Genomic DNA, 25,936 nt, shown 5'->3' on the forward strand with positions numbered 1-25,936 from the left:
TAATGAATATAGCATAAAATGAATATCATCTACAAATATGCATAGCATGTATATTTTGTAGGATTGAGTAGCGAGTAGCATAAAACATGTTTCATTCTCCTTTCTCGTCTCATTTGGTACTAAACAAAGAGTATTGACAGAATTTTGTAAAGGTAGTCCCGTGGCTCTGAAAACAAGTTGTTAATTGTTAAAAACACGGTCAGGATTTGGATATTAGGTACGAAAGGTGTTTCATCTTACCCTGCAGTAAAATTTCTTGTAACATGCTGTGTTTAGTATCTCGATCGTAAACTATACCTAAACAGCTGATTGACTTAGCGGTACGGCGTTCCGCTGGGTTCGGATTTAAATCTACTCTTGAATTTGCATAGAAATTAAGGTCAGTTTCAATTAACGGATATTTCTCAAAATTCTAATGTTGTAGAAAACAAAGGCATTGCATTTACTGAGCACTTAGTGCGTGGGGTATAAAATACATTTCCATGTTACGTCGTTTTATTTCTTTTTAAAAATATAATCCTGCAGATAAGCCACGAAATGGACTAATCAACCGTTAACTAAGATTATAGCAATTATTTCAACGTTTTCCAGAATTATTCAGCGATTTTATTGTGGCTGATTTCCCCTTCTTTGTTTTCTACATTAGAGCATTTGATTTTAAATGGGGGGATTATTATTTTCCGCTTGGAAAATTATTGCCTCAACCAATTAATGAACAAAAAACATATATACGCCATGTTGAAATCTGACGCAACGCGCTAATTTATATAGAAAATAAATCGCTGGACTAAATCAGGCATATTAAAAAGCTGATGATATATGAATATTACTGGTAAGCAACATTATAACTGAAAAATCTTTTTAGTTCGAAACGATTTTTAATAAGTTTAAATCGAAAACTTCATGGTGCCTGCTTACGTATTAGAGTAGGGGACGGGATACCGTTTATAGCACATAATATCCAAATATACTGATCGTGTATATTTAGGAGCCTTGAGGATACGGTTTTATAATTTTTTCAATACTCTTTGTTTACTACCAAACAGGACGATAACGAAAAGGTGTCCCATCTTCACCCCATACTATAAATCAGGTTAAACGAATGATTTAGAATATAAAAAAAAAACAGATTTGAACGAAAGTCAAAGTGTTATATAACCACAGCAAACCGATTGGTGCATATAGTTTGATCTGTTTCGGTACAAAAAATGATCTCAAAAATACCCGGATGCTCTAAATGTACCTTTTAAAACAATCAAATACCTTTTTCACGAGTTCCAGTAAAAGAATGCAGAAAAATCTAACCTAATTATATTTAACTAATTACAAGCAACTGCACGAACAGAGTATAAAATGAATCGTCCGATCGTTAAAGTTTCCATGGGTAACTCAGCATGCGTTCAGATCGGCGATTAATTGTGGATCGAATAAGCGATCGGCGGTGTGAATATCGACAAGAGATTTTTAAATAACAAGCGTGTGAACGTCCACTTGTGCGGTACATTGGATATTACCACGCTGTGTTATTGTCTTAAGCACCGCATCAAAACCGGGGTATATACCCACTTGATTAAATGATCAGCGATCTGCTCAACAGAATGATTGATAATCACTTGATGATTTTATGAAGATTTGTCTCTGGGAATTGGTCAAGTACACGCACATCTTTGTTAATTTTTAGGTATTCTTAGTATATAATGTACATTTAACAAAATCCCAGATTTCAGAATTGATCAACCGCGTCAAAAAAGGTTTTATGAGTTTACTTGCTATGTGAAATTATTCTGATAATCTATTAAAGAAAAACTTTCTTGTCAAAGCAAAAAAGATTTACAAGCGGATATTTACAGATCCTAAACCGACTACCGGTTAATTGTAACGGAGATTTAAACAAGGTCGCTGAAACACACACTCCCGCCACGAGCAAGTGGAACGCGCTGCTGATTTCACTTCCCTGGTCTCCAACTGTCATCAAACAATTAAGCCGGCGATCCGGGGTTCGATATTTTCCCATGGTCGGCGCTGCTCGATCGCGAGTATCGAGCAGCTTATGATCGCCGCTTAAACCGATTTGTTTCCATGATCTGGTAATTTGGCTCGTTCGATTGACGCCAATTAATCCAAGCGCTGAAAAAAGCAGGGCGCGAATCAGCGTTTGAATATCCAAGCATGTAATGTCGTTGCTAGTTATTCCAAAGGCAGGTTCATTGCATGCAGCAGACGAAGATAAAACGAAGTACAGAGTATACCACAGATGAAATATTAGGTGCGGACAAACTCAGTAATCTCTAGCCGTAAACAGGTAAAACTTTTGCGCCCGTTGGATTGAATAAGCGCCTTCTTAAATTGGCAATGTTTTTCTTGTTTTCGTGGAGGAGAAATAAGTCATTGGAAAATTATTTATAATTTTCTAATAGCTATATAAGGAACTGAAGCGGCTAAAACATCGTTTTCTTACAGATCTTGAGCAACAACCATGTTACAAGATATAGTCCAGTCAAACAGTCATCTCACCAAGTTAAACATGAATAAAAAGGAAGATACTCCTTCACGTCATTCGTTTTCCATCGAATCGTTAATCAAGACGTCATCACCACGTCACAATTACGACAGTGACGAAAGGTCCGGCAACTCTTTTAGTCCGGAAGCTACGGTAAGATATAACATGCAACTACTTTTACACATATAAAGGTTATATATGTATACCTTAGAAGAAATTGATTTGAACTTATTTTTTTCAACTAAAATAAAAAACTTTAGAAATCCAACTAGTAATGTGACGTTTTTTTAACAAGCCTAATAAAAAATTACAAGATTAAATTTAAAGTATTCTGCAGAGCTCTAGAAAAACAGAAACGAAGTCTCCACAGCTCGTCCATAGAACCAGCTCTCCGCAAAATACAACTACGTTGAGATTCTCCCCTGCTAATACGCCTCACAGCAGCGATCGGCTACAAGACGAAGGTACAAGCTCTCCGAGAGAATATGGTTTAAGTCAATCTTCGTACCAGCAGCACCATTTTCAACGTCCTTGTAACAGAGGATCACCCTTGGAGCAACCGTTGTTTCATAGCAGGGATTTTCCGAACAAATTAACCCCACATAACGGCTACCTGAACGCGCTAAGACAGATTTCGCAACAGAATTATTCGTGGAATGATAGAGCTGCAGCGGCGTTAGTAACGTTTTCAGTTTTGGGTGGAAATTTTGGCCAGTGGCAAAATAACAATCTTAATTATCCCCACTGCTCTGAACGAGACATTCAAGACTTTCAAGCAAGCTCATACTCACACGCCCCGGACCTCAGAAGTATTCATAGAAACCCAGCTTATCATCGCAACGACCCAAGTTATATGGTGGATCAAAGTCAAGGATGCGGTAGCGGATCGTCAATGCAGCAGTTACCTGCAGTTGAACATCAAGTTAGCAGTCGGGTAACACCAGATCCCGTCACAGACACAACGTCGCCACTATGTGAAGACGACGAGCAGGGAGACCGGAAGCGGATGCGCACCGCGTTCACTGGGAGCCAGCTGCTTGAGCTTGAGAGGGAATTCCACTCAGACATGTACCTGACCAGGCTTCGTCGAATTCGAATTGCACAGATGCTCAACCTCTCCGAAAAACAAATCAAAATATGGTTTCAAAACAGAAGGGTGAAGAAAAAGAAGGGCGAGAAACCCCAGCAGGACTCGCGGGAACAGTGTTAGTTTGATTCAGAATATTTTGCCGCATTTTAGATGCAACCGTTTTGGCCTACACTGAAATGTCGGTAATGTGCATTACTGTAAACTATATTTAACGTGGCCTTTATGTGATAAGCCGAATAAACTGCGACTATATTATACGTCGACCCATTTCTAGCTTGAACATCAATATAGTTATAGGCTAAGCATTTTATGGTCTGTCAAACATCACACATAAATGAATGAAAGCAGGCAGAACTATTCTTTCCATTTTTAGAATAGCGTCTATATTACACATCTCACAATGAAGTAGTTCTCATACTTTTAGCGGCTCTATCCACATTTTGGTAGCGGCCTAGTTATAAACAACGGTTGAGAAGTATTTCTTCGGTAACAACGCAGAATTAGAAAACATAACAAGTATATTTGTTTCTTTGCAAAAATACAAAAAGGAAAAAAACACTTTTGTATACAAACTATTACATCAAACATGTTTCTAAACTCGAACAAAGCTTCGTTATCTTCCGCCAGTCAAGGCAACCGAATCCAGTCATGAAACTAACAAGGGGAACGTCTACGTAACAAACTAAGCAAAATGGAACAAACACGACTCTGAAGACGTGTGAGAAACAAAGAGGATGCGTTGCCTTTTTCTGATAAGAACAGTGATAAGATATCACACGACGTTGTTACTGCACAAGTCCTTGCATAATACGGAGGGAACAAGGCAAGAGGAGATGAAGCGATAGATGCAGGTGTGTTTGGTTTGGCACAAGACGATCCTCGTTATAATAATAAGTTACATGTTCGTGCTGTATGTTATAGAGTGGTTCGGAACACGCTGAGTGATCGCTCATATGACGTTATAATATGTTTGTACATTATCATGCTCGAGAGCGGCTGCAACTTATAAAGTGAGGTCTACAGGGCTACTGTCTGCTGGTTTACATAAAGGAAAACTACCGCGTGTCGTCCAAAAACGAGACACGGGAAGGACTGCCGGACCGAGGTCGTGACCCAGGAGAAAGGGGGCGACTAAGACGGGAAAGTCCCGGAGATGGGAGTCCGTGACGTCGAAGTTCTTGAACTGCTCGCTCACTGCGAAAAATATAATAATGTTATTTAATTTTAACGAGTAAAAGTAGACCTGCGAATAATTTTTACGACTTGTGTGAAATTTTACACATAACTATGGCCGCGAGTGACCTTTTGGACATGTTGAAAACTGATTTTTTAAACTTTTATAGGTTGTAAATTAAAGCAAAAATTTCATAAACTAGCTATTAATTTAGCATCAGTAGACATAAAACTCTGTTCTTATACAAAAAAAACTGCACAACCAATAAAACCGTGGGCGGGGATCTGTAACTACGATCACACAACTTAACCGACCGTTCGTATCTTTCATTGGTGAGATGACGCTTGGCAACTTCAAGCTCGGCATCAAGCTGTGATGCTCGGTCACGTAATGACGCTACTTCACGTCCCATGCTTTGTCTGTAGATACAAGGCGTCATTTAAAACCGGGAACACTGGAAATTTACAACTACGAAAAATAACACCAAACCGAAACATATAGTAGAGTGGCGGAAGATGGGACACCTTTAGCACATGGTACCCAAATACCCTAATCGTGTTTTAAACAATTAACAGCGGTTTATGGAAAGCGTGAAGATATGGTTTTAGAATTCTTTGAATTTTCTTTGTTTACTACCGAATGCGACAAGAAAATAGAATGAAAATGTGTCCCATCTTTTCCCACCCTACTATATACTTAGTTACTTACAATTTGCTTTCATTGAGAGCCAGTTTATCCCTGAGAAGTTGACCTTCCGATTTCTGCTCCTGTGAGTTCAGTTGTGCCTGAAATTCCTTTTCCCTTGACGTGGCCACCAATTCCTCCAAGTTTTTATTTCCTACCCTCTCACTTTCAAGATGTTTGTGAACGATTTCCAATTCTCTGTTCAAATCTTCGTAGCTCGATTGTAACTGTAAGAAATGTAAAAAATAAATAAATAGTGATATAGTAGGGTGGGGTAAAATGAGACAGCTTTTTATTCCATTTTCTCGTCCCATTTGGCAGTAAATAAACAACATTCAAAGAATTATATAACCGTATCTTTACGACTCCCATATACCGTTGTTAATTGTTTAAATTTAAAACACGATCAGGATATTTGGGTACCATGTGCTAAAGGTGTCTTGGCTCACCCCGCAGTACTATAGGAGTTTAAAGCAAGTGCGTTGATGATTAAATATAAGTGTTATAGTAATATGTGTTTAAACATTAATAAGTTTAATCAACTTCACACATGCGCAAAATTTCTATTAAACCGACCACGACACAAACAAAACAAAGTAAACAGCGAGAAAATCACTGACAACTTCAAGTAAATAAGATAAAAAATTGTCGAAAACGTTACATCAGACCAACACGTTACCTGTTCATATTCCACATTCTTAGCGGCAAGTTGCCGACCGAGCGCTTCTTTCGACGAGTCAATTTTCGCGTTTAGCTCACGCACCGATTGAAGGTCGATCTGTGACGCGCTTCTCTCGTTTCGGAGACGATCCACGTCCGCTTCAAGATTCGCAACGGTCGAACTTAAGCTTGAGATCTGGACCTCGTACGATTGTTGGGCCTTTCAGATGTTCAAGGTTTAGTTACGAGAATGATTTGTGGTAAGAAAGTATGGGAATAGTGAGTTAACAAAGTAGTTTTTCGTTCAGAAATTTTTTGTTTTAGTTTAGCACCATAAAGTGAGATTTGCATTGTTATCTTGGGTCAAATTTATAAGCATGGTTTTAATAGAATGACCAACTCCACTCACGTGCATATGATCCGATGTCTCACGCTCCAAAGACGCAATCTTTTCCGACAATCTCTTCTTTTCACTTTCCGCTGACATCAGTTCATTACGTAGCGACTGTGACTCATCATTCGTGACGCGGTACCTGCTTTCTGCTGAGTCACGCTCTGACGAAACCTTGCGGTACTGATCCAGTACATCGTGCAGTTCACGGTCCTAACAAACAGTGGGTATTAAAAATACACTCTTTAATGACGTTACGAAATATGACGTCAATTATGACGTCACACACATACTTTGGAACCGATCGAGCTCTCCAACGACGAGATACGGGTCACGTGATCTTGAACTTTATTTTTGAGGTCATCGCGATCTCGCATGACGTCATCGAGTTCAATGTTGATGTCCTGATTCTCTCGGGTCAAAGTTGAAAGGTCATCCTGCATTCTGTGTCGGTAGGGGTAAAAGTAATTTACCACAAAACATTTAGTAGTAGCTATCTTAAACGGATCGAATTGTATTAATATATAGAGTAGCATATTGGCACGGTGGTCAGGCATTCGCATCGTAACCTATACGATACGGGTTCGATGCACTGCTACAATTGTGGACGTGTGTGTCACTTAACGGATATTGCTTCACCCTGCAGCCACCAACGTCTATATTGTTAACTCAAATTATACATTAGACATCGGAACATATATTCAGCTAATACTAAATATGTAACAGCACTCAACCACAAAAAGCAAAGATCTACTATATTCATAAAATATATTCCACCTCCTATTTTCACGAAGTGATGTTTCCTTTGCTCTTGTTGCCTCAGCAAGATCACTTTGTGTGGCATCCAACTGACGACGAAGACTCCTCACTTCGCGTTCGGAACTCGCCAAATCATCACCAGCTCTATCCAGTTTCGCCTGTTTTAAACAATTTAAATAAAAATAGGAAAAAAAAAGTTTTACATTTTAATAAAAAAAAATATTTTTTTATATTTTCTTATTTTATTTTTTATATATATACATATTTTTTATTTATTTATTACAGATAAACAGCATGGCAGTACCAAGTACTATGGGAGGGGTTTGACCTTCTTACCTCTAGGTCGGAAATCGTGACCCTGAGATCAGATATCTCCCTCTCTCTTCTACTAAGGTGATCGTCCAACGCAGCAGCTCTCTCAGTTCGTTCATCGAGCGCTGACTGCAATGCATCTTTCTCACGATCGAGGGCGGTAGTTGTAGCTCGCAACGTTGCTGCGTCTTCAGTCTGCTTGGCCGAACCGTCTAACAACTCGCTTATGCGGTTCTGTAACGAATACAGGTGTTAAACGTTAGCTGTAAAAAATCCGCAAATCTGACCCTGATCTGGTGCTCATAGAGTTGAACGATTCGTGTGTAAAGAAATACAGTTAGGGTCCGGTGCTACGAAAACGTAAGAGACAAAAACCATGTCCAACCAATTGTATAATGAAAGAGATATATCGCCTAAATGGCAACGTTATTTACCTCCAAAGTTCTGATTCGATCTTCTGCCATAGCTAGGTCGCTGGATTTTCGGGACAGATTGCGTTGGGCGACATCTAGTGAACCAGTGATCTGACTTTTTAAAGCTCTGTGTGATATTAACTTGTTAAAATACACTTAAGTAATTAACTAGACCAATTCGAACCGTTTTATTTAAAATAAAGAGTGATAATGCTATATCAGTTAAACATAAGTAGTGTTATAGTAGGGCTTCCCAACTGGAAACGTAACCAATTTCAGGGTTTTGGACAATTTTAAAGTGCTGCATATATTATACTATAAACTGTTAAGGGTCGCGCAAAATTTCACGAGCAAAAAGTTTGGGAAACCGTGTTAGAGAATGTGCTGACTTACTTAACATCATCAAGTTCGCATCTCACTGCTGCATAATCTTCCTCAACTTGTTGTATCTTAAGTCGCAAAGCTTTGATGTCGTCCTCTTGCGCAAGGTTCACGTCTTTCAAAGCATCCACACGACTCTGTGTGAAAATAAGACAGCGACGATGTAGATTAGCGTTTCTTAAACTGGGGTAAATTTACCTCTTGCGGTAAATTCTTTGTATTTAGAGGTTAAATGAGCTACCAATCAGAACCCACACCAGTTGACGACAGAACAGAAAAAATGTACCAATTGTAGTACTTTACAAGACATTGAACAACTCGTTACCAAAAAGCTAGCGCATTCGTCTCACTATATATAACTGATGTAATTAGTTGTTTTCGCTTTTTAATACATGAGCCGCATATTACATATTGGGGGTAAATCTGATAAATATCCTTGTTAAAAAGGTAAAGCTTACAGAAAGGTTAAGAACCACTGATGTAGACAAATTGGCAAAAAAATAAAAATATATATATTAGAAAATCAAACAGAAGAACAGAACAAACACAACGAGCACAATTTAACTACACGATTCTGGCAAATGAACTTAAAGATTCTTAAATATTAAAAGAACTTATACAAAAATCGCACATATTAACTTTACCTGCAAATCCAGACGTTCCTGAGTTAATGCTCGAGCTTTAGCTTCCAAATCTTCGGTTCTCTGTTCAAGTCTTGATCGTTCTGATATCGACTGTTCTTGTTGTATCTGTGGCACAAAGTTGTTATTATGAATGGGAGAGATAAAAAATAATCAATGGGACATATAGTACTGTGGGTAGGAATGGGACAGCTTTACCACATAACATAATATACAAATTTCTTGAACTTGTTTAAACAATTAACATTTAACAACGGTCTATAAGAGCCGCGAGGATACGGTTATATAATTCTGTAAATGCTCTCCGTTTATTACCAATGGGACGAAAAATTGAATAACAAGGTGTCCCATCTTTCCCACTCTACTATACAAAAGTTACAAAAACTACGAAAAACATTTTCCCGACTTTTCGTATAAATGACGTTTACGTACCTTTAGTCGTTCACGCAAACTATCACGTTCTGTCGTCATACGTCGCAAGTCAGCAAGGTAAGTATCTCGTTCATTCTCCACTCGTCGTAAGATCGCCTGTGCGGTGAGCGACGCTTTCGGTGACTTGGGCGAACGGACGAACTCACGACGTAATCGTTGCAATTCCTCATTCGACTGTAACGTAACACGGGCGTTAGTGACGTGACAGCAGAAGAGTGGTGGTGACTTAGATTGAGATAAAGAACAAAACAACCCACAAGACAATCGTGAGAGAATACCTAACACCAACTAGACTGTCGCCATGGCAAAGTAGTTAACGCGACTGCCTTTAAGTCTAACCCTTATGTTCAAAGTTCGTCACTGCTACCATTGTTGGTATGCGTCCTCGGGCAAAACACTTAACAGCAATTGCTCCAGCCCAGTGGTCACTAATAGGTTGTGCAAATTGTCAGCCATAAATAGAAACAAAAGATAATCACCAACAAACATACATGCGTGGTAACTCGTGAGCTGGCACGAGGTGTAAAAAACAGAACACCCGTGGACAACGACTGTCGTTGTCCCGACACGCGAAACCCCCTCACTGCTGCGACACTGTATGCCAGTAAGCGAACTCTATTGTTATCAATATGTAAACACGTCATCACCTGTTCGTACAACAGATTCGTTTTATCTCTCTCCTGTGTGAGAACTTTCACATTGGTTTGGATCTCAGCCATGTGACGTTCGAACTTGCTTAACATAGATTGTAGCTCGTCACGTTCCCTTAGCAACGCCTGGTACGCGTCACCGCTGACGTCACCACCCTGAACAACATTTATGTAAATAAAAAAGTTTATAAGATGAGAAAATGAGCGCCAATCCAGAAAGTGTGGGGGTAACGGAATTTTATATTATGAGAAAGTTTTGGCCATATTATATTGTTTGGCCTAAAAGTTTAGGAAATAAAGTCAGCATCCAATAGTTTTCTCTGAGTTGAAAATTAAACAAAAGGCTTTAATGTTACTTAACATAGCATGGTTAAATGAATATATAAAGTTTAAAAATATCACGAGAAACGATGCAGCGCTCAACCATTCGTCAAAAGAAATACAAATTATGAAAATGTTTGCAAATGAAAAGAGATTGCAAAATGTTGAGACATTGAAATAAATATTATATATAAAGTAGGGCGGGGAAGATGGGACACCTTTTCCTTTTGTTTTCTCATCCCATTTGGTAGTAAACAAAGAATATTCAAAGAATTATAAAACCGTATCTTCACGACTCCTATAAGCCGTTGTTAATTGTTTATTTTAAAACATCAGGATATTTGGACATTATGTGCTAAAGGTGTCCGTCTCCCCCACCCTACTATATATAGTTTGCAATAAAACAGCGACAATGGAAGCAACAATTGATTTCAAACAGCATGCCAAGGACATGTGAGAACACAAGAGTGGTGAAAGGTTGCATGCTATACACACACGGGTGCATGTGACGTGGTTCACACAAACAGCAGTGTTTGATCGAATGCGTGAGTATAAGGCGATGATTGCGCAATAGTTTTACTCTTCGTGACGTCATTGGATTCACGAAAAATTAAGCTTTCGGTGATGAGCACACTCATGAAAAATCAACGCGATGATCATGCTGCTTGCGTCAAACGTTACCGTAACGTGCGATTGTGACGTAGTGGCGTTGCTTTTGCGCGTGACTGCCCTCAATAGACGAAGCTCCCGCTTAAAGAAATCTCGCTCGCTCTCTACCGCCTTCATGCGGGAGCGCATTGCTTCCTTTTCATCAGGCAACTTGACGGATTATCTCAAGTTTAATTAAACCACAAGCTGTACCAACACGTGCAGTACACACCAACTGGGCATCTTTAATACACAACTAATAAATCCACATGCATGTTACTCACTTTACGAGAGGGAGTGGATCGAGTTGGACTTCTGGAGAGCCTTGGGCTGGCAGATCTGCTTGTGTGTCCTCCCTTCGCTTCCTGCAGTAAATTTTAATCAAAAATCCGAGGTTAAAGTGTGGACAATAGACCGTTCATTATTGAAACGCAACTACGCACTGGTTAACATAGGGTTTTCTCTATTCTGTTTACCGGCGCCGTGACAAAGTGGTTAGCGCGTCTGCCTCTAACCCAGAGGTAATGGGTTCAGTTCAAGGCTCGTCGCTGCTACCATTGTGGGCGTATGTCCTTGGGCAAGACAATTAAAGTAACATACTTGGTCACTCGTTAGCTGGCACGAGGTGTATGAAACAGAACACCCGTGTTTAACGACTGTCGTTTTCCGGCACGCAAGGATAAACACATACATTTATACATTGACTAGATTTAGAAGAACCTACCCTAAGCATTGCCTGCAAAGCATCGCATTCATCTCTATAATGATCCCTCTCCTGCTCAAGAGTTCTCACGAAAGAATCGAGTTTACTCGGTGATCGGTCTCTACGTCGAGCACGTGACGGACTTGTTCGATATTGCTCCAACTCAAGAATCAAACTTTTCTCTGTTGTTTTTTTTTTAAAGAATTAGAATTGTTTAACAGGGGTGGTATTTTACTATTTTCGTCTGCCGACTAAACTAAATTTTCCTTTGAATCGCGCGACTAAAACTTAGTTGGTAAATTTTAACCGACTAACTTTATTCGGAGACAAAAATACCATCCCAGGTCCGATAACACATTATATTACATCCCAACAATATAAGCATGTTATTACTAATTAGGTTATCACATTTCACATGAAGACAAAATAAAATCACATATATTAAGATAAAATGTTCTCTTTTTCTGGCATTACATTGATTTAAAACTTCACCTTTCGAGCTCAAAAGTTGGACTTTGTCACTAAGCAGTCTCTTATCTGCCTGTATCTTATCCATTAGTTCGTTAAGTCGTTGAATATCTTGTTTTGCAGCTTCAAAGTCTGCTTGTAGATTCTCATTTTCAACCATTAGGCGATTCTTTAACTGTGGGTAAAATTATAGAATGTATTTTAAGGGGTAATTGTTAAAATATAATAGGGTGGGGGAAGACGGGACACCTTTTGCACATGTCTTGATCGTGTTTTAATCAATTAACAATGGTCTATTGAAGTGGTGACTCGTGAAGATACGGTTTTATAATTCTTAGAATGTCATTTTTCACTATCTAATTATAATGGGACAAGAATTTGAATTAGAATGTGTCCCATCTTGCCCGATTTTACTATATATATATAGCCCATACAAAATACATGTACATAAAGCACGATATTACGGGTTGAAAACATAAAAAAAAACAGTTCTGTGTTGCTCCTGTTTGATTCGAATCAATTCAACATTAAATTAAATTAGTTCAAAAAATTACTCTTAGCGGCGAACCGGTTTCTCTCGTTTGCCTTTTTTTTCTGCATTCTCTCTTAATCAAAAGTAAACACGCTAGATGCGATGTGATTTGTGTTTGCGTAGAGTACGGCACATTACAGTACGCTATTGTTGGCAGTCGAGTATTAATGTACACTGTATGGTACAGAACACTATAGGTTTAGTAAAGATAGATTTGTATTTTTGCGTTTTATGAAGTCAACTTTTAATGCAGAAAGTTTCAGGAAAATTAATCATTGCTTTGTGTGCAGAACAAATACAAACAATCAGGAAGTAAAGTGCATACTAGTTTAGTGTTGGGGAAACGCAATGTGTTGCCGCATAATAGCGATTGTGTGCGTCATAATTCATTCAGCCAATGGCATCCTATACCCGATGGAATCGGAATCTCGCCAAGTAAAAGATTTGAGTGGCAGATGGAGGTTTCGAACCGATAACTCCTCTGGTCGAGATACCGGTTTCCAAGAGCGTTGGTGGGAACGACGATTGGCTGAAACGGGGCATGTGATCGACATGCCTGTACCGGCGAGTTATAACGACATTACGCAGGATAAAAGTATTCGCGACTTCGTTGGCTGGGCATGGTAAGCAATAAGCAATAAACATGAGATGGTTGCACCATAGTCCATAATAGTGTATAAGCACTTATATGCAGAAAATTGACTGGAATTGCAAGTGACTAAACTAAATTGGGCATTAACATATAATTTGTTTTTTTCATTGTCAAGTTCTTTGTATGGTAATTTGAATTTGTTCTAGCCAACTAAAACTAGGGAAAATAGCCAACTAAATTGACAGCATCATGTATGGTAATTCCATTTGTTCCAGGTATGAAACGACTTTTTTTGCACCTAATGCGTGGAACAATGAAGTCACAAATGTATGGTTAAGGGTAGGAAGCGCGCATTATTATGCCATGGTGTGGCTCAACGGTGAGCAAGTAAGTTTTTTTTCAATATTGTGTCCAGCTTTTGCGTCAAAGTTATGTCATAGGTTATGGAACACGAAGGCGGACATCTACCGTTCGAATGTGACGTAACAATGTCTTTGAATTTTGGCGCAACCAACCGGTTGACGATTGCAGTGAATAATACGTTGACACCGAACACGTTACCACCGGGTGAAATCAACCATTACAACGGTAAAGATGATTATCCGGCAGGTTACTTTACGCAGGTGGGTTGGCGTTAATTAATTAAGGTGGTTGTACACAGAATGCGTATTACGTTAACGTGCGTAAATCGCATCCGAAAACGGACCGACCGATTACGTACGTAAACAGGACGATTTTTAGTACCGAACTATCCGTTAAAGGGCGCTGCATACAGAATACATCATCGCACGATTTTACGCTTGGCTGTGCATGTAAACAAACGACCGAAGACTGCTACCAAAGTAATCCTAGAATACAGATATTATAGCGGCCATTTTTGATACTTTCTACGGTGCCAGCAAACTAAAAATTTGGACACTGTACTGACTAGACTCCAGGTACCGACTCTAACATATAAAAAATTAAAAAGAAAAATATTAATTATGAGTATTATTATTCACCATAAAAACATATAGCATAAAGTACAGACATAATACTATTAAAACCATCGATCAATCGGGTCACACGGTCAACAAACAGCGGGAAACCTGCAGTATTTCCTAAACAGTTCGTTAATGACTTTTTTTGTTTGTTTAAACAACCCCCCCTATGCGTTTAACCAGGAATACGAATTCGACTTTTTTAACTACGCTGGAATTCACCGACCAGTCAAACTCTACACGACACCTCAACTTCGAATCGGCGAAATCGTCACCAGCAGCGACGTCACGGCCGACCACGCCAGCGCAACTGTGCATTATGAGGTTACAGTCACCGACAGTTCAAGGGTGGGCCAAGAAATGGGGAGCTATAATATCACAGTGGTGCTGGAAGATAGCACCGGTGCTATAGTCAACAAAACAAGTGGCGGATCTGGGTCGATTACTGTGACACAGCCTATGCTATGGTGGCCGGTAGGCATGCACGACCAAGTTGGATATCTCTACACGATGGTGGTTTATGCTGGAAGACTTGGGCTGTCTGCACCAATAACAACGGACGTGTACCGGTGGGTTTGAATCTTCAAGCGACTATAGGGCTTAATGTTTCAAAACGCTTCGAAGTATAGAGTTTATTGGTGCAATGTTATACTCAGGTTGAAAATAGGAATCCGCACAGTGACGGTTGATCAGACGTTGAAAATCAACGGGCGACCGTTCTACGTCATAGGCGTGGGAAAACACGAGGACTGGGACGTTCGGGGAAAGGGGTTTGATTGGTCGATGGTAGTGAAGGACTTTAATCTATTAGATTGGTTGGGCGCGAATGCTTTTAGGACGAGCCATTACCCGTATGCTGAAGAAATAATGCAGGTATGCAGTTGTGTGGGTGCTCTAATATACAGTTTATCTGATAGGTATGTAACTGCCCTTTTGAGGTTTTTACATTGCTGTAACTGCCCTTTTGAGGTTTTTACATTGCTGTAACTGCCCTTTTGAGGTTTTTACATTGCTGAGTATGCGGAGATCCTGTGATCAAGGGTAATCAAATTTCTGCTTAACGCAAGCGAAATCTATTTACAGATGTGCGACGAGAGGGGTATTGTTGTTATTGATGAGTGCCCGGCAGTGGGCATGAGGTTGCCAAATAATTTCGTCAACAAAACGCTAAGTCATCACTTGAACGTGATTGGCGAACTCGTCACACGTGACCGAAATCACCCATCCGTGATAATGTGGTCAGTGGCGAACGAACCGAGCTCACAGCTGCCTCCAGCGGCACAATATTTCAAGGTTTTATATGAGTTATTATAGAATTATAGATTATTTTTTAAACCGGTGTGGATTTTCCTCTTATATTTTGTTGTGTGTAAGTAAGATGCGACTTGGCCAATAATTAAGCCCAAAATGTGTAGATAATCTGACACAACGTACATAGTCGCTATAACTATATGTCGATTTTTCAATAAGCACGTTTCAGACTGTATTAGATCGAGCGAGGGAATTGGATCCCACGCGCCCCGCTACCTTCGTATGCAATGCTGGGTATGACAGTGACCTCGCGACCCCTTACGTTGACGTGGTTTGCGTGAATAAATACGAGGGTTGGTATGACGATCCAGGGCATGTGGAAGTTATACAGAAGCGATTATCTTACTTTTTGACACAATGGCATGAGGTAACGAAGAAATTAGTAATAAACTTATATGTTGTAACCTTTTAAAATTATGGTGACCCGCAGAAACGTTCAAAGCCTGTAATTCATATGGAATGGGGCGCTGGTGCCATCGCCGGTTTCCACTCCGACCCGAGCCTTATGTACACAGAAGAATATCTATGCGACGTTATGCGCGAACACTTCGCTACATTCGACTCCCTACGCACGGGATCGAACCCGGTCCTAGCCGGTGAAATGATCTGGAATTTTGCCGATTTCGCTACCGCGCAGGCGACAACAAGAGCATACGGGAATAGAAAGGGAATTTTCACACGACAAAGGCAGCCGAAATCACCAGCTTTTGTAATCAGGGATCGTTACAGGGCGCTGCGAAATCAAAGTGTTGCCGAGAGACAAACGGAATTGAATTTAATCAGGGAGCACTGGTGGAGGGAAGTGCGGGAAAGTTGGGACAGAAGTTTATAATTTATTCAAGGAGACACCTATATACTCGTACTAAGTACAATGACAATGATGAATAGTCTCTATGTATTTAATTCAATATTGCAGTTTAAATGCGTAATTCATATATTTCTTTGCATTGTTTTCAAATCACAAACTAACTCACCATGTTTGCATCTTGTAACTTCGATTCCGTTCCCTCTCCACGTCGCTGGGATTGCCTCAACTCGATCTGAGCTTCGTGAATTTCCCGATCCGCGACCACGACCGCTTCCTATAGAAAAACAATCGACTTTAAACGAAAAATAACTCTTCAACAACAAACTCTAGAATTTCACTTTTCATTAGTAATTTTATGTTTCGAATTACTCAATAATAAGTTAACTTAATAAAGGTATTAGGTAATAACTAACCTGTTTGTCCTGTTCAAGCTGTTGAGCCAAGCGATCAATATCCCTAAGTTCTCCATGTAACCTCTCAACCTCTCTTCCCAACCTCTGACTATCAGCTACTGCAAGTGATTTTCCATCTTCCAGATCTTTAATCCGATCTTCAAGCTCCTGGTTGCTCTGCTGGAGGTAGTCGACCTGGATGGGAGATGGTCAAGAGTGATTTTATGTTTTAAACATGGAAGTTGTGAAAACACTAATCAGCTTATAAAAATGTTACCAAATTTCGATAAATTTAACACTGATTTATGAATTGATTTTATGTTTTTACCATTACCGCATCAAAATTATGCAACCAGCTCACATTTCAATTTATTTTAAGTTATCATGAAATCCAAACGTTGAATCTTTACTTAAAATACATCAACCTAAACCGCCCCACAATTATTTTTAAGACCCCGCACAATACTATATATACAGAAAGGGTGGCAACATCTAAACACTGACGCAATAATAATAACTATTCTTTGTCTCTTCGATTACTGTAGCAAAGATGTAGAAATACTTGAAACAAAAAGACAGGATATAATACCCACAGTTGTAAAACACGCTTACTTGCAAGTTGAGATGCGAAATCAACCGTTCATTGCTTCGATTCTTTGCTTCTAATGAAATCACATCTTGTGGTCTACCGCCCTCAAGTGACCGGTTAAGACGATCAATCTCACGATCTCGTCCTTCGACCTACGGTGGAAGATAATATTATAGAACGTAAAGTTTGTATTGTATGCCAAAGGAGCGGAAGGAGATGGGCATCTTTTTATTCTATTTTCTCGTCCCATTTGGTAGTGAACAAAGAACATTCAAAGAACTATAAATTCGTATCCCCATGACTCCTATAGACCGTTATTAATTGTATAAATAAGATCAGAATATTTGAATATTATGTGCAAAAGGTGTCCTGTCTTCCTCCACCCTTGTGACCTTACTATACATTATGGTTTAAAAATCGATAACTCTGTTGCGTGATATTTCCGGGAACATTTATTGATCATCGCAATTCGAGTATACACATTACACGAACGACGCCATAACACTTGGGTAATTTTACGATTCAACCGCAAAGTTTAATCAAACCCTCGCTCGTCATCAGTTGTGCGACAGAAACTGCTTCAAATTCCATTCTAAATGACGCATTTTAGGGTCGGCGATTATGCATTTTTTGGAAAATATGACGCAAGCGCGGTAAATGACGTCACAACGAGGTCAGTCTATACAATGGCGGTCGTTACGAACGCCGTGCGACAATAAGAACAGTTCTACTACAAAAAACTTAATCAAACAAAAAGCTTTGTTTGGCGAGTTCATGATGCGGTTTATTGGAGGGAAGGCAGAGAAATCGGTCACTCAAATAATTGAAGAAAATAGACTCAGTATTCGTACTGAAGGAGTCGTACATAAAAACTAAATTATAGGTAATACATTTACAGGCTTTCTGCAACCATTGCTGCCAGACACTTAATGGGAAATTGGGAATTACTCAAACCCAGTGCCCTCTAATGGGTTACCCAAATTATTAGCTAAGATAAAAAATAAAATTCTACCTCCCCCAACAAAAAAAATACCCAATTACCCATAAATTACATACAAAACCAATGTGGCAGTGTTATAACACATGTCGTCATCCCGTTACGCGAGGATAAATAAATTACATTCTTTCATAATTAGCAAGTATATAAACACCAGCACACGAGTAGCTACAACGGTAATCGTTCACCACTCACCCTAGGACTTGTAGCATTCCTGCTCCTTGATCGATACGGCATTGTTTAAACCAGAATTGGACTTAAATATTACACATAACACAAAATTATTTATATCTGCGACACTGCGTCAGTTAAAGATGGAACATATACTCTTAACACATTAGACTCGATTAGAATTACTGCAGGACCTCTTTTATTGTTGAAAATAACAAAAACATACATAAGACACACTAAAACTGTTCAAAACTGACACATACTGGGTCTACTGACTGGTTTTAAATTGTGAGCACAATACACATACGCTTGCGCTTTAGCACAAAATATGCGCTTGCTAACTTTGCAGTTAAGTAAGCTATGCCGGGTTGCGAAGGCGAGTGTTACCACCGCCGGTGTATTGCACTTGACCCTTCCACGCGCTTTAATCCAGTTAATTACATCCTAAACTTTACTGATACTTCTCGAGCACCTCATGACTGGCTACCCTAGCAACCGATTGAGCTTATTCGAAGCGCCAACGGAAAATCATTCCGTAGTAAATCGGCCCGAACATGCCTCTCGTACATACGCTACGCCGGCCTATTGTTCGTCAGACGGGAGCAGATCGGTATCGGTACCTTGGTTTCTTTGTTTCTCTCACTCTTCTCCGACTCTTGCGATCCGGAATTTTTTAAACTAGGTTGCCACGGCTCGATCGTCATTTGATTGGCCGGCAGTTACCCAATAAGCGGTGTTTATCCAGCACACACATTGATATTACGGGATGTTTGTCTACGGTTTGCCTAACGCGAGCTACATAATGCTTAACACCGACAGTTGGCTACTTTCTTGTTTAATAGGAAAAGGTATAATAAACACAAAACCAAGAAATCTGTTTGACGCCAACACTTAACGCAGGGGAGTTTCTTTGTTTGATGTAAAACTGAATAACACCAACACGGCATACCAGACATACGCTATTAGCCTTTCCATATACGGTACACATGTAAAAGTTAAATTACCCAGCAATATAAAGGCGACGCATTCAAGTTATTTTACCTTAACTGCTATTAGGCAAAAGGATACAACTGTTGGCTTAATATGACATTAACGGCAATGATATTAACACCATTTCGTTATTGACATGAAGTGCAAACGAATTGAGTAACACAAACCTGACCAGCAGGGCGTGATAAAATCTGATGAAAGCGGACAATAGTGTATCTTGTATCGTATGGCGTGGTGCGATTTTACTGGATCGAACACGTTGTGTTTCGTGGCTGAACATGAAAGACGAGAACACAACCCGTATCATATAAGAGACGCAGCGTATCAGCTGCAACAACCCACGGTTAGTGGTGTTTGTATTTGTGGCAAGATGGGTAAGACGTTGTTAAATTAAGTGAATGTTTCATGATTTTCAAAAGCCTAATAAAACAGTGTATTTGCAAAACCAGGTCACGACACAACGGGAGACGCCAAAAAGCAAGCTTGCTTTAGTTAAATTAATCAGTCAATATTGTAATTGACACGCGCTCTTCCTCAACGAAGACACCAAGCGGATATGGAAATTTATTTTCACAGATTTTCTAGCAGTTCGGCGGAGAGAAGAATCTATCTGAGCGGCAGGAAAAGAAAAATAAAACAAGAAAGAACTGGAAAACCACGTTATAGTAAAACACAAAATAAACAATAAGCCCATACTGCAAAAGCCACTAAGTACCTGGCAACGTAAAACCAACATGATATAAATAACAAAAGCGTTTTAAACAGTGCCATGTCTAAATACTCAAATCTTCAATCTCAGTCCTGTTATCTCCGTTTACTCGCAGTGAACAGGTAGTTATCCTTATGCTCCGGTGCAATGCGTCGCTGGTTTCTGTATCCACGCTCGGCATGGCTATTTTCACCGCTGCTCTCGCCCTTGCCACCCCATAAGAACCGACGCTCTCTAGGAGCACGGGGAGAAGCAGGAGTGACGTTATTTTCTGATAGTCGTTGACCGAGACGCGAGTGATTCCAAGTCTGTTTCGTCATTTTCGAATTCCCGCTTTTCCATGTAAATCGACTCGCGAAAAACGGTGACCCTGGGCGCTGGAAGATTTCTTCGTGCTCTGGGCTTTCCGGAGGAGTCGCTTGGCTTGGCGGAAGGGGTAAGTCGGACGTGCGCCGCGGAGTGCCTAGCTCTATGACATCACAATCGTCCACTGGCGAAGGGGATTTGACGCTTGGAGATTTCCAAAGGAATTGCCGGGACGGTGCGTGCCGTGGTGGAGACGGATCGTCTGTCGGTGTGGGGCTTATCACAGATTTAGGGGCAGATGACGCTTCTTGGCCATCGGGTCGAGACGAAGATCGACGTCTACTAATTGTCTTCCAAATAAAACGACGCTTTAAACCGGTCCATAGTTGATACCGTCTTAATTTCGGTGGTTGAGTTCGTTTGGGTTTATGAGTAACAGGTAAATCCTGTTCAGATGGCGGAACACGTGGTCGAAACCACTTTAGCGGTCCGCCGATGGGTAGTTTTTTGCCAAGAGGGGAGTCCCAGAAAAAATTGGCAAAAAAACTTTTCTTTTCGTTGGATGGTATGACTTGAATGGGAGGAGACGGTGGAGAAGGAGGAGGCTCTGGAGGTTTTTTAGTCTTCTTCACAACGTATGGGACCTTTTCTTCGGAGGATGTTTTCTCCGCACTCTTTCGAGCTCGTTTCTGCTGTGTTGACTCGGAGGTCGTGGAAGAATTCCGTAATTGGCTGCTGGATTCTTCGTGCTGGTTGATCATTCTTACCTTCTCCTGCTTACCATTCCTATAAACTACCATACCACGTACACTGTCCTTCGACATTGACGCTTTTCTTGGAGAGGATGACCGTCTACTGGCTCTGGAACTGCGGAAACGCCCAGACACCGAATGAATACCCGACCCAGCGCGTTTCCGACAACATGCGTCGTTAGATCGCACGCAAACGGCGCAGTGTGGGTCAGTGGGGTTGGTACAGTGCAGGTTCTGGCATTTGTAACTGCCAGGAGTTCCATTTGGTTGAAAATGAATTCGTTTACCGTTTCCGCACTGTCGAGAAGCAGGGCAAACAACACGAACAACGTCAGTGATCTGGGTACCAGAGTTACAAGTTCCCGGCGGTGGGTAACGTCGACAGTCGCCGATGACGTAATTACACGAGTTGGGGCTTGTACACGGATGTGACGCGTGATCGCAAACGGAATTGCGGGTTCTTTGCTTTTTATCCACTTTCCGCCGCTTCTGAGACTCATCTTGTCGGTTTTGCTTCGATCTTTTACTTTTCTGCCTTGACTTTTTAATTCCATCTCGTTTAGATTTTACAAATACGTTTCCCATTTAAACGCTACAGAAGACTTTGTCACTACAACGCAGTCCTAAGCAATAAATTATCTGCATTGAAGTTCAGTAAGGTTTAAATATACAAAGTCTTATTTTTAAACTTGTACTTACTAAACTAAAAATTCCTTCCGCAAAATTTCTGAACTAAATAAAATTCCTACACGAACGTTTTTGGTCACAAAAAACACAAAGAACGAACAAGCTCTGTCCAGAAAAAAAAAACTGAGACAAAGAGTGAGTGGTTTCAATTGAGATGAATGAAACATTGACTGGAGTCCTAGGGGTTTAAGAACCAGTAGCTTCCAAGACATCCTACTTAAAAAGGTACCAGCTCTTCGGTGCATTGTACAGTTAAAGTACAAGTGCTCTACAAGTGTCATACAATGTGTAGTAAAGGGGCCGCTGGCTGCGCCTGATGCCGCAAAAGGCCAGCAGTGCCCGGAAAAGCTAAAACACATCAAAGACATCAAACCACACAATATTGACTTTTCTGTGGTAAAACTTATTGTCACAATGACTGCAAGTGGATTTAACTGGTTAAAACAATAATTTAATAAAATAAAACTAATGGTATGTTGTATGTTTGTTTCCTCAACAGTAAAATTAAAGTAGGTTCTACAACCTAAATTTACACCCTTTCCATACTTTTTTAAAGATTGTGTTTTTAAGGAAGAATGAAAAACTAACTTCACTGCACAAATTCGTAGGCTTACTAAAAATTTTGACAGCTAAAGTTTACATTTAGAGCGAGACATTCACTATAATAACTTTCCAAAGAATATTAACATAAGCTCAACCGGATTCAGTGCATAATAAACTATGACAATCGATTCGGGTCAATGTCAGCAATAAGTGGATTGCTGTCCAATTATCAAGTACCGGTATTCAGGACATCTCAACGCAAGATAACAAGTGCTATTAGACACGGCGCTATTTCGCTTTCCAATTCAAGCTATTTTGTATAGACCGATATAATTTACAGCCTAAAACAACACACTATTCAGATTAAAGGAACAATTTATAATTACAGAACAAAAGTTAAAATTTTTTTGTACTAAATTCAGTAAATTGATGTAAGTAATTTACTGATCGTAACATAACACAACACAAATCTAATGCATATTTATATAATGTGGCATTTGTATTAATAAAGTATAAGCATTACCTGTCTCCTGAGGTTTTTGATTTTATTTAAATTGATTTCTTCATTTTGTTGTAACTTCTTTAATTCCTCACTGAGTTGAGCTATCTTTGTATCAGCAACCTTTGATTAAGTATTTGTTGGTAAAAAAGCTACAAAAAATGGCATTTCCAATCCTATATTATTTTATGCAGTCTAAAAAGCTTGTACATTTTTATGAACATATATGGAGTTAAACTTGTTTACATAGAAGTTAAATAGTAAGCAAATTGGAAAGGAAACTTGAACGTTTTTGGTTGAGGCAAGTCAAAAACTGTTTACGGTTTAAATTACAAATATCACTTATATAATACAAGTACAGTATGCAGTTTAAAAGAATATTTTTAAAGCAACAATTACGTTTTCAAAGCTCCTGATTGTCTATATACTGTTCAAAAATCTTAGCAGTTTTTTATACTTTGTACAATTATTCATTAGTGAAAATTTTTTTTTTTGTATAAATATTTTAATTGAATGTGCAAATTCGCTTTTTTAATTTTAAGCAAATCAAATGTATACAATATATACTATTATTGTATGTTGATAAGCCACTTAAATAAACACTTATCCAACCTGTATAAGATCTGCAATGTAAGGATCATCAGGTTGGGAGGAAATGTAAGCGTTAGTTGTGGGTGGGGGGAGGGTGGAGTCAATTTGCATTCGCTGTCGACGGAATGGAATAGTTCGTTTTCTTCCACCTATATTTTAAAACAACTATAAGTGAAATGTTTTATCAAAAATTTGGATATAATTTAGCTTATTTTTACATGTGAATTGAATTTAATATTCACTAGCTACAACTAGGGATGCACATTACAGAATAATTAGGTATTCTAGGATATCCTAGAATACTTTATTTCGAATCTAGAATTCCGAATCTAGAATTTCGAATCTTTTTATATTTATAGGAAAAAATATTTTTACCCAAATATGTCAGTTTATTGAGTCTTTCATATTAGCCTTGTTTGATAATGAGCTGGAAAATGATCAAAAATTGTACTATTGGGTAGTTTTTGTGTCATGAAACGTATAGCCGGCTATGAAAAAAAAAATATTTAGTTTTAAAAATTGTAAGTATAGTGTATGAGATGACGCATGATGACGTCATTAAACAGAATACCGTAATTAGATTCGAATTCAAAAGGATTCGAAACTCACAGATTCAAAATTCTGTAATGTGCATCCCTAGCTACAACTATTATCTATAAAACATATTAAATGAGAAAAATAAAACAACTCGTTTAGCTAAATTTTTAAACCCAAAATTTGAACTAAAACAATGATAACCACTTATGCAAGAATACCTGGTGTCTGTATGACAGCCTGTAGATTCTTTTCTTGCAGTTTTTGTATGGTGTCAGTTTTTGAAGAACTTTCTTTTTCTACAGTTTTTACTTTTTGAATAAAATGGGAATTTAGGAATCTCAAATCTGCATTTTCGTGTTCAAGCTGACGAATGGAAGCTTTTAAATCTAAAACCACAAAAAGGGCATTAGGTTACAAAAGTACAAGGTTTAGTGGAAGACAACTAGGTAAGTATTTTTTAATGTTTGTTATAGTGACGGACTAAAAGGAGTATTAAAAAGTGGAAATTTGTATCTTTACAATATGTATTAAATTGACACTTTATGTGACCAAAACATCATTTACATGTCCGAAATGTACTACACTTTAGGTAGATATTTTTTCTGTTTTTAATTACATTTATAGACTATTATAGTCAAAACAGATAGAAAAAAAACATGCAGATAAACTAAACAAAACTGCTTAAAACATCACCAAACAAAATTATTTTGAAAACAATTGTATGTAAAGCAGAAATAAAACTGAAGTCAAAATAAAACATGCAAACGAAATGAAATAAAACAACTTAAATTACTTTTACTTGCAGCTTCAAGCTCTTCTTTAGTTTTAACCAAATCCAAGTGAAGGGAGTTGTTTTCCTGCACAAGACGTGCATTATCAACTCGATATGGTTCGATTGCATCTTCCACCATTTGAGTTGTGTCATTATTGGAGGAAACATGTTTGCTGATGCCAAGTTTCGTCTTCTTTAAGCTATCAGTTGTGTGCAGAAGATCGCTGAACAATCTTTCGACCTAGATATAAACAACTTAATGTTACAGTTTTGATTTATGGTAACAAAAAAAATCATAAACAAATACAAATATAGCATATATATAAATGATATCCTAGTTTTACAACATAAATAAAAAAGACATATTCTAAAGCCATCAAAAGAAATAAGTGACTGATAAACAAATTTTATGATACGTTTTTAATTGTAGAAATAGAGGTAATTCATTAAAGTGTCCCACCAGTGGAAGGGATTCAATTCCAAGGGCTTGTCGATATCCCAGTTGATCCAAACGTTTACGAAGTGTCACGAACTTTTTTTCTGTAAGACTACTCATTGCTTTGTTGTATGCATAGAACAAGCTGTATATATTTATAATTTAACTGCCCATAAGCTATATTTAACCGTATAACCCTGATTAATTGGTGTAAATACCAATTAACTTTTAAGCAATTTAAAGTTTCGCGCCAGTTAAAACACGGGTTCGGGTTTACAACATATTTTCGATTTCCGTTGACTATTCTTAGCCGCTAAGTGGCGCTATTAAAATTACCTTTGCAGCAACCGGGTTTGTTTCATGCGACACGATTCGTTTCAACCTAATGCAACAGTATAACTGTACAAAAGGCACGTCTTTTTTGGATTTGGCGTAAAACCCAGCAGGTTTTATAACAAAAACAGGTTTATAAGTTATCTAGTGATAAATGCTACCTTCAAATCAGAGTGTATATA

At 38.9% G+C, this 25,936-nt stretch overlaps 4 protein-coding genes across 8 annotated transcripts; 2 read left to right on the forward strand and 2 right to left on the reverse strand.

Annotated features, from left to right (window-relative positions):
- Window positions 1–1,394: 1,394 nt before the first annotated feature.
- Window positions 1,395–3,845, forward strand: LOC149740558 (uncharacterized). 2 transcript variants are annotated; one of them, XM_089872775.1, is made up of 4 exons: window positions 1,395–1,681; window positions 1,851–2,302; window positions 2,461–2,653; window positions 2,838–3,845. In XM_089872775.1, exons 3-4 carry the CDS (start codon window positions 2,477–2,479, stop codon window positions 3,708–3,710), a joined length of 1,050 nt encoding a protein of 349 aa, XP_089728901.1. In that variant the 5' UTR covers window positions 1,395–1,681; window positions 1,851–2,302; window positions 2,461–2,476; the 3' UTR covers window positions 3,711–3,845. The 2 variants fall into 2 exon arrangements, with proteins under 2 accessions (XP_089728901.1, XP_089728899.1); XM_089872773.1 differs by having other exon boundaries at window positions 1,395–2,302.
- A 245-nt stretch (window positions 3,846–4,090) lies between these two features.
- Window positions 4,091–25,716, reverse strand: LOC149740559 (centrosomal protein of 135 kDa-like). Of its 4 annotated transcripts, XM_089872744.1 has the most exons (25): window positions 25,446–25,716; window positions 25,007–25,226; window positions 24,432–24,599; window positions 23,698–23,825; window positions 23,110–23,208; window positions 17,455–17,583; window positions 16,864–17,037; window positions 16,617–16,724; window positions 12,252–12,402; window positions 11,781–11,941; window positions 11,341–11,421; window positions 11,090–11,227; window positions 10,085–10,243; window positions 9,438–9,611; window positions 9,009–9,113; window positions 8,377–8,501; window positions 8,005–8,110; window positions 7,595–7,804; window positions 7,277–7,416; window positions 6,793–6,943; window positions 6,518–6,712; window positions 6,128–6,328; window positions 5,473–5,675; window positions 5,079–5,183; window positions 4,091–4,784 (listed from the first exon to the last, which is right to left on the reverse strand). In XM_089872744.1, exons 1-25 carry the CDS (start codon window positions 25,539–25,541, stop codon window positions 4,646–4,648), a joined length of 3,666 nt encoding a protein of 1,221 aa, XP_089728870.1. In that variant the 5' UTR covers window positions 25,542–25,716; the 3' UTR covers window positions 4,091–4,645. The 4 variants fall into 4 exon arrangements, with proteins under 4 accessions (XP_089728870.1, XP_089728871.1, XP_089728872.1 ...); XM_089872745.1 differs by lacking the exon at window positions 11,090–11,227; XM_089872746.1 differs by lacking the exons at window positions 23,110–23,208; window positions 23,698–23,825; window positions 24,432–24,599; window positions 25,007–25,226; window positions 25,446–25,716 and adding an exon at window positions 18,624–18,808.
- Window positions 12,900–17,277, forward strand: LOC149740560 (beta-glucuronidase-like). The gene is made up of 8 exons (XM_089872760.1): window positions 12,900–13,382; window positions 13,627–13,738; window positions 13,792–13,974; window positions 14,515–14,900; window positions 14,988–15,204; window positions 15,415–15,624; window positions 15,812–16,009; window positions 16,073–17,277. Exons 1-8 carry the CDS (start codon window positions 13,108–13,110, stop codon window positions 16,472–16,474), a joined length of 1,983 nt encoding a protein of 660 aa, XP_089728886.1. The 5' UTR covers window positions 12,900–13,107; the 3' UTR covers window positions 16,475–17,277.
- LOC149740561 (uncharacterized) lies at window positions 19,999–23,074 on the reverse strand. Its single transcript, XM_089872767.1, has one exon. The coding sequence runs from the start codon at window positions 21,939–21,941 to the stop codon at window positions 20,394–20,396; it is 1,548 nt and encodes a 515-aa protein (XP_089728893.1). The 5' UTR covers window positions 21,942–23,074; the 3' UTR covers window positions 19,999–20,393.
- Window positions 25,717–25,936: the final 220 nt, after the last annotated feature.

Source organism: Ciona robusta, chromosome 2 (genome assembly GCF_009617815.1).
Source record: "Ciona robusta chromosome 2, ASM961781v2".
Taxonomy (NCBI): domain Eukaryota; kingdom Metazoa; phylum Chordata; class Ascidiacea; order Phlebobranchia; family Cionidae; genus Ciona; species Ciona robusta.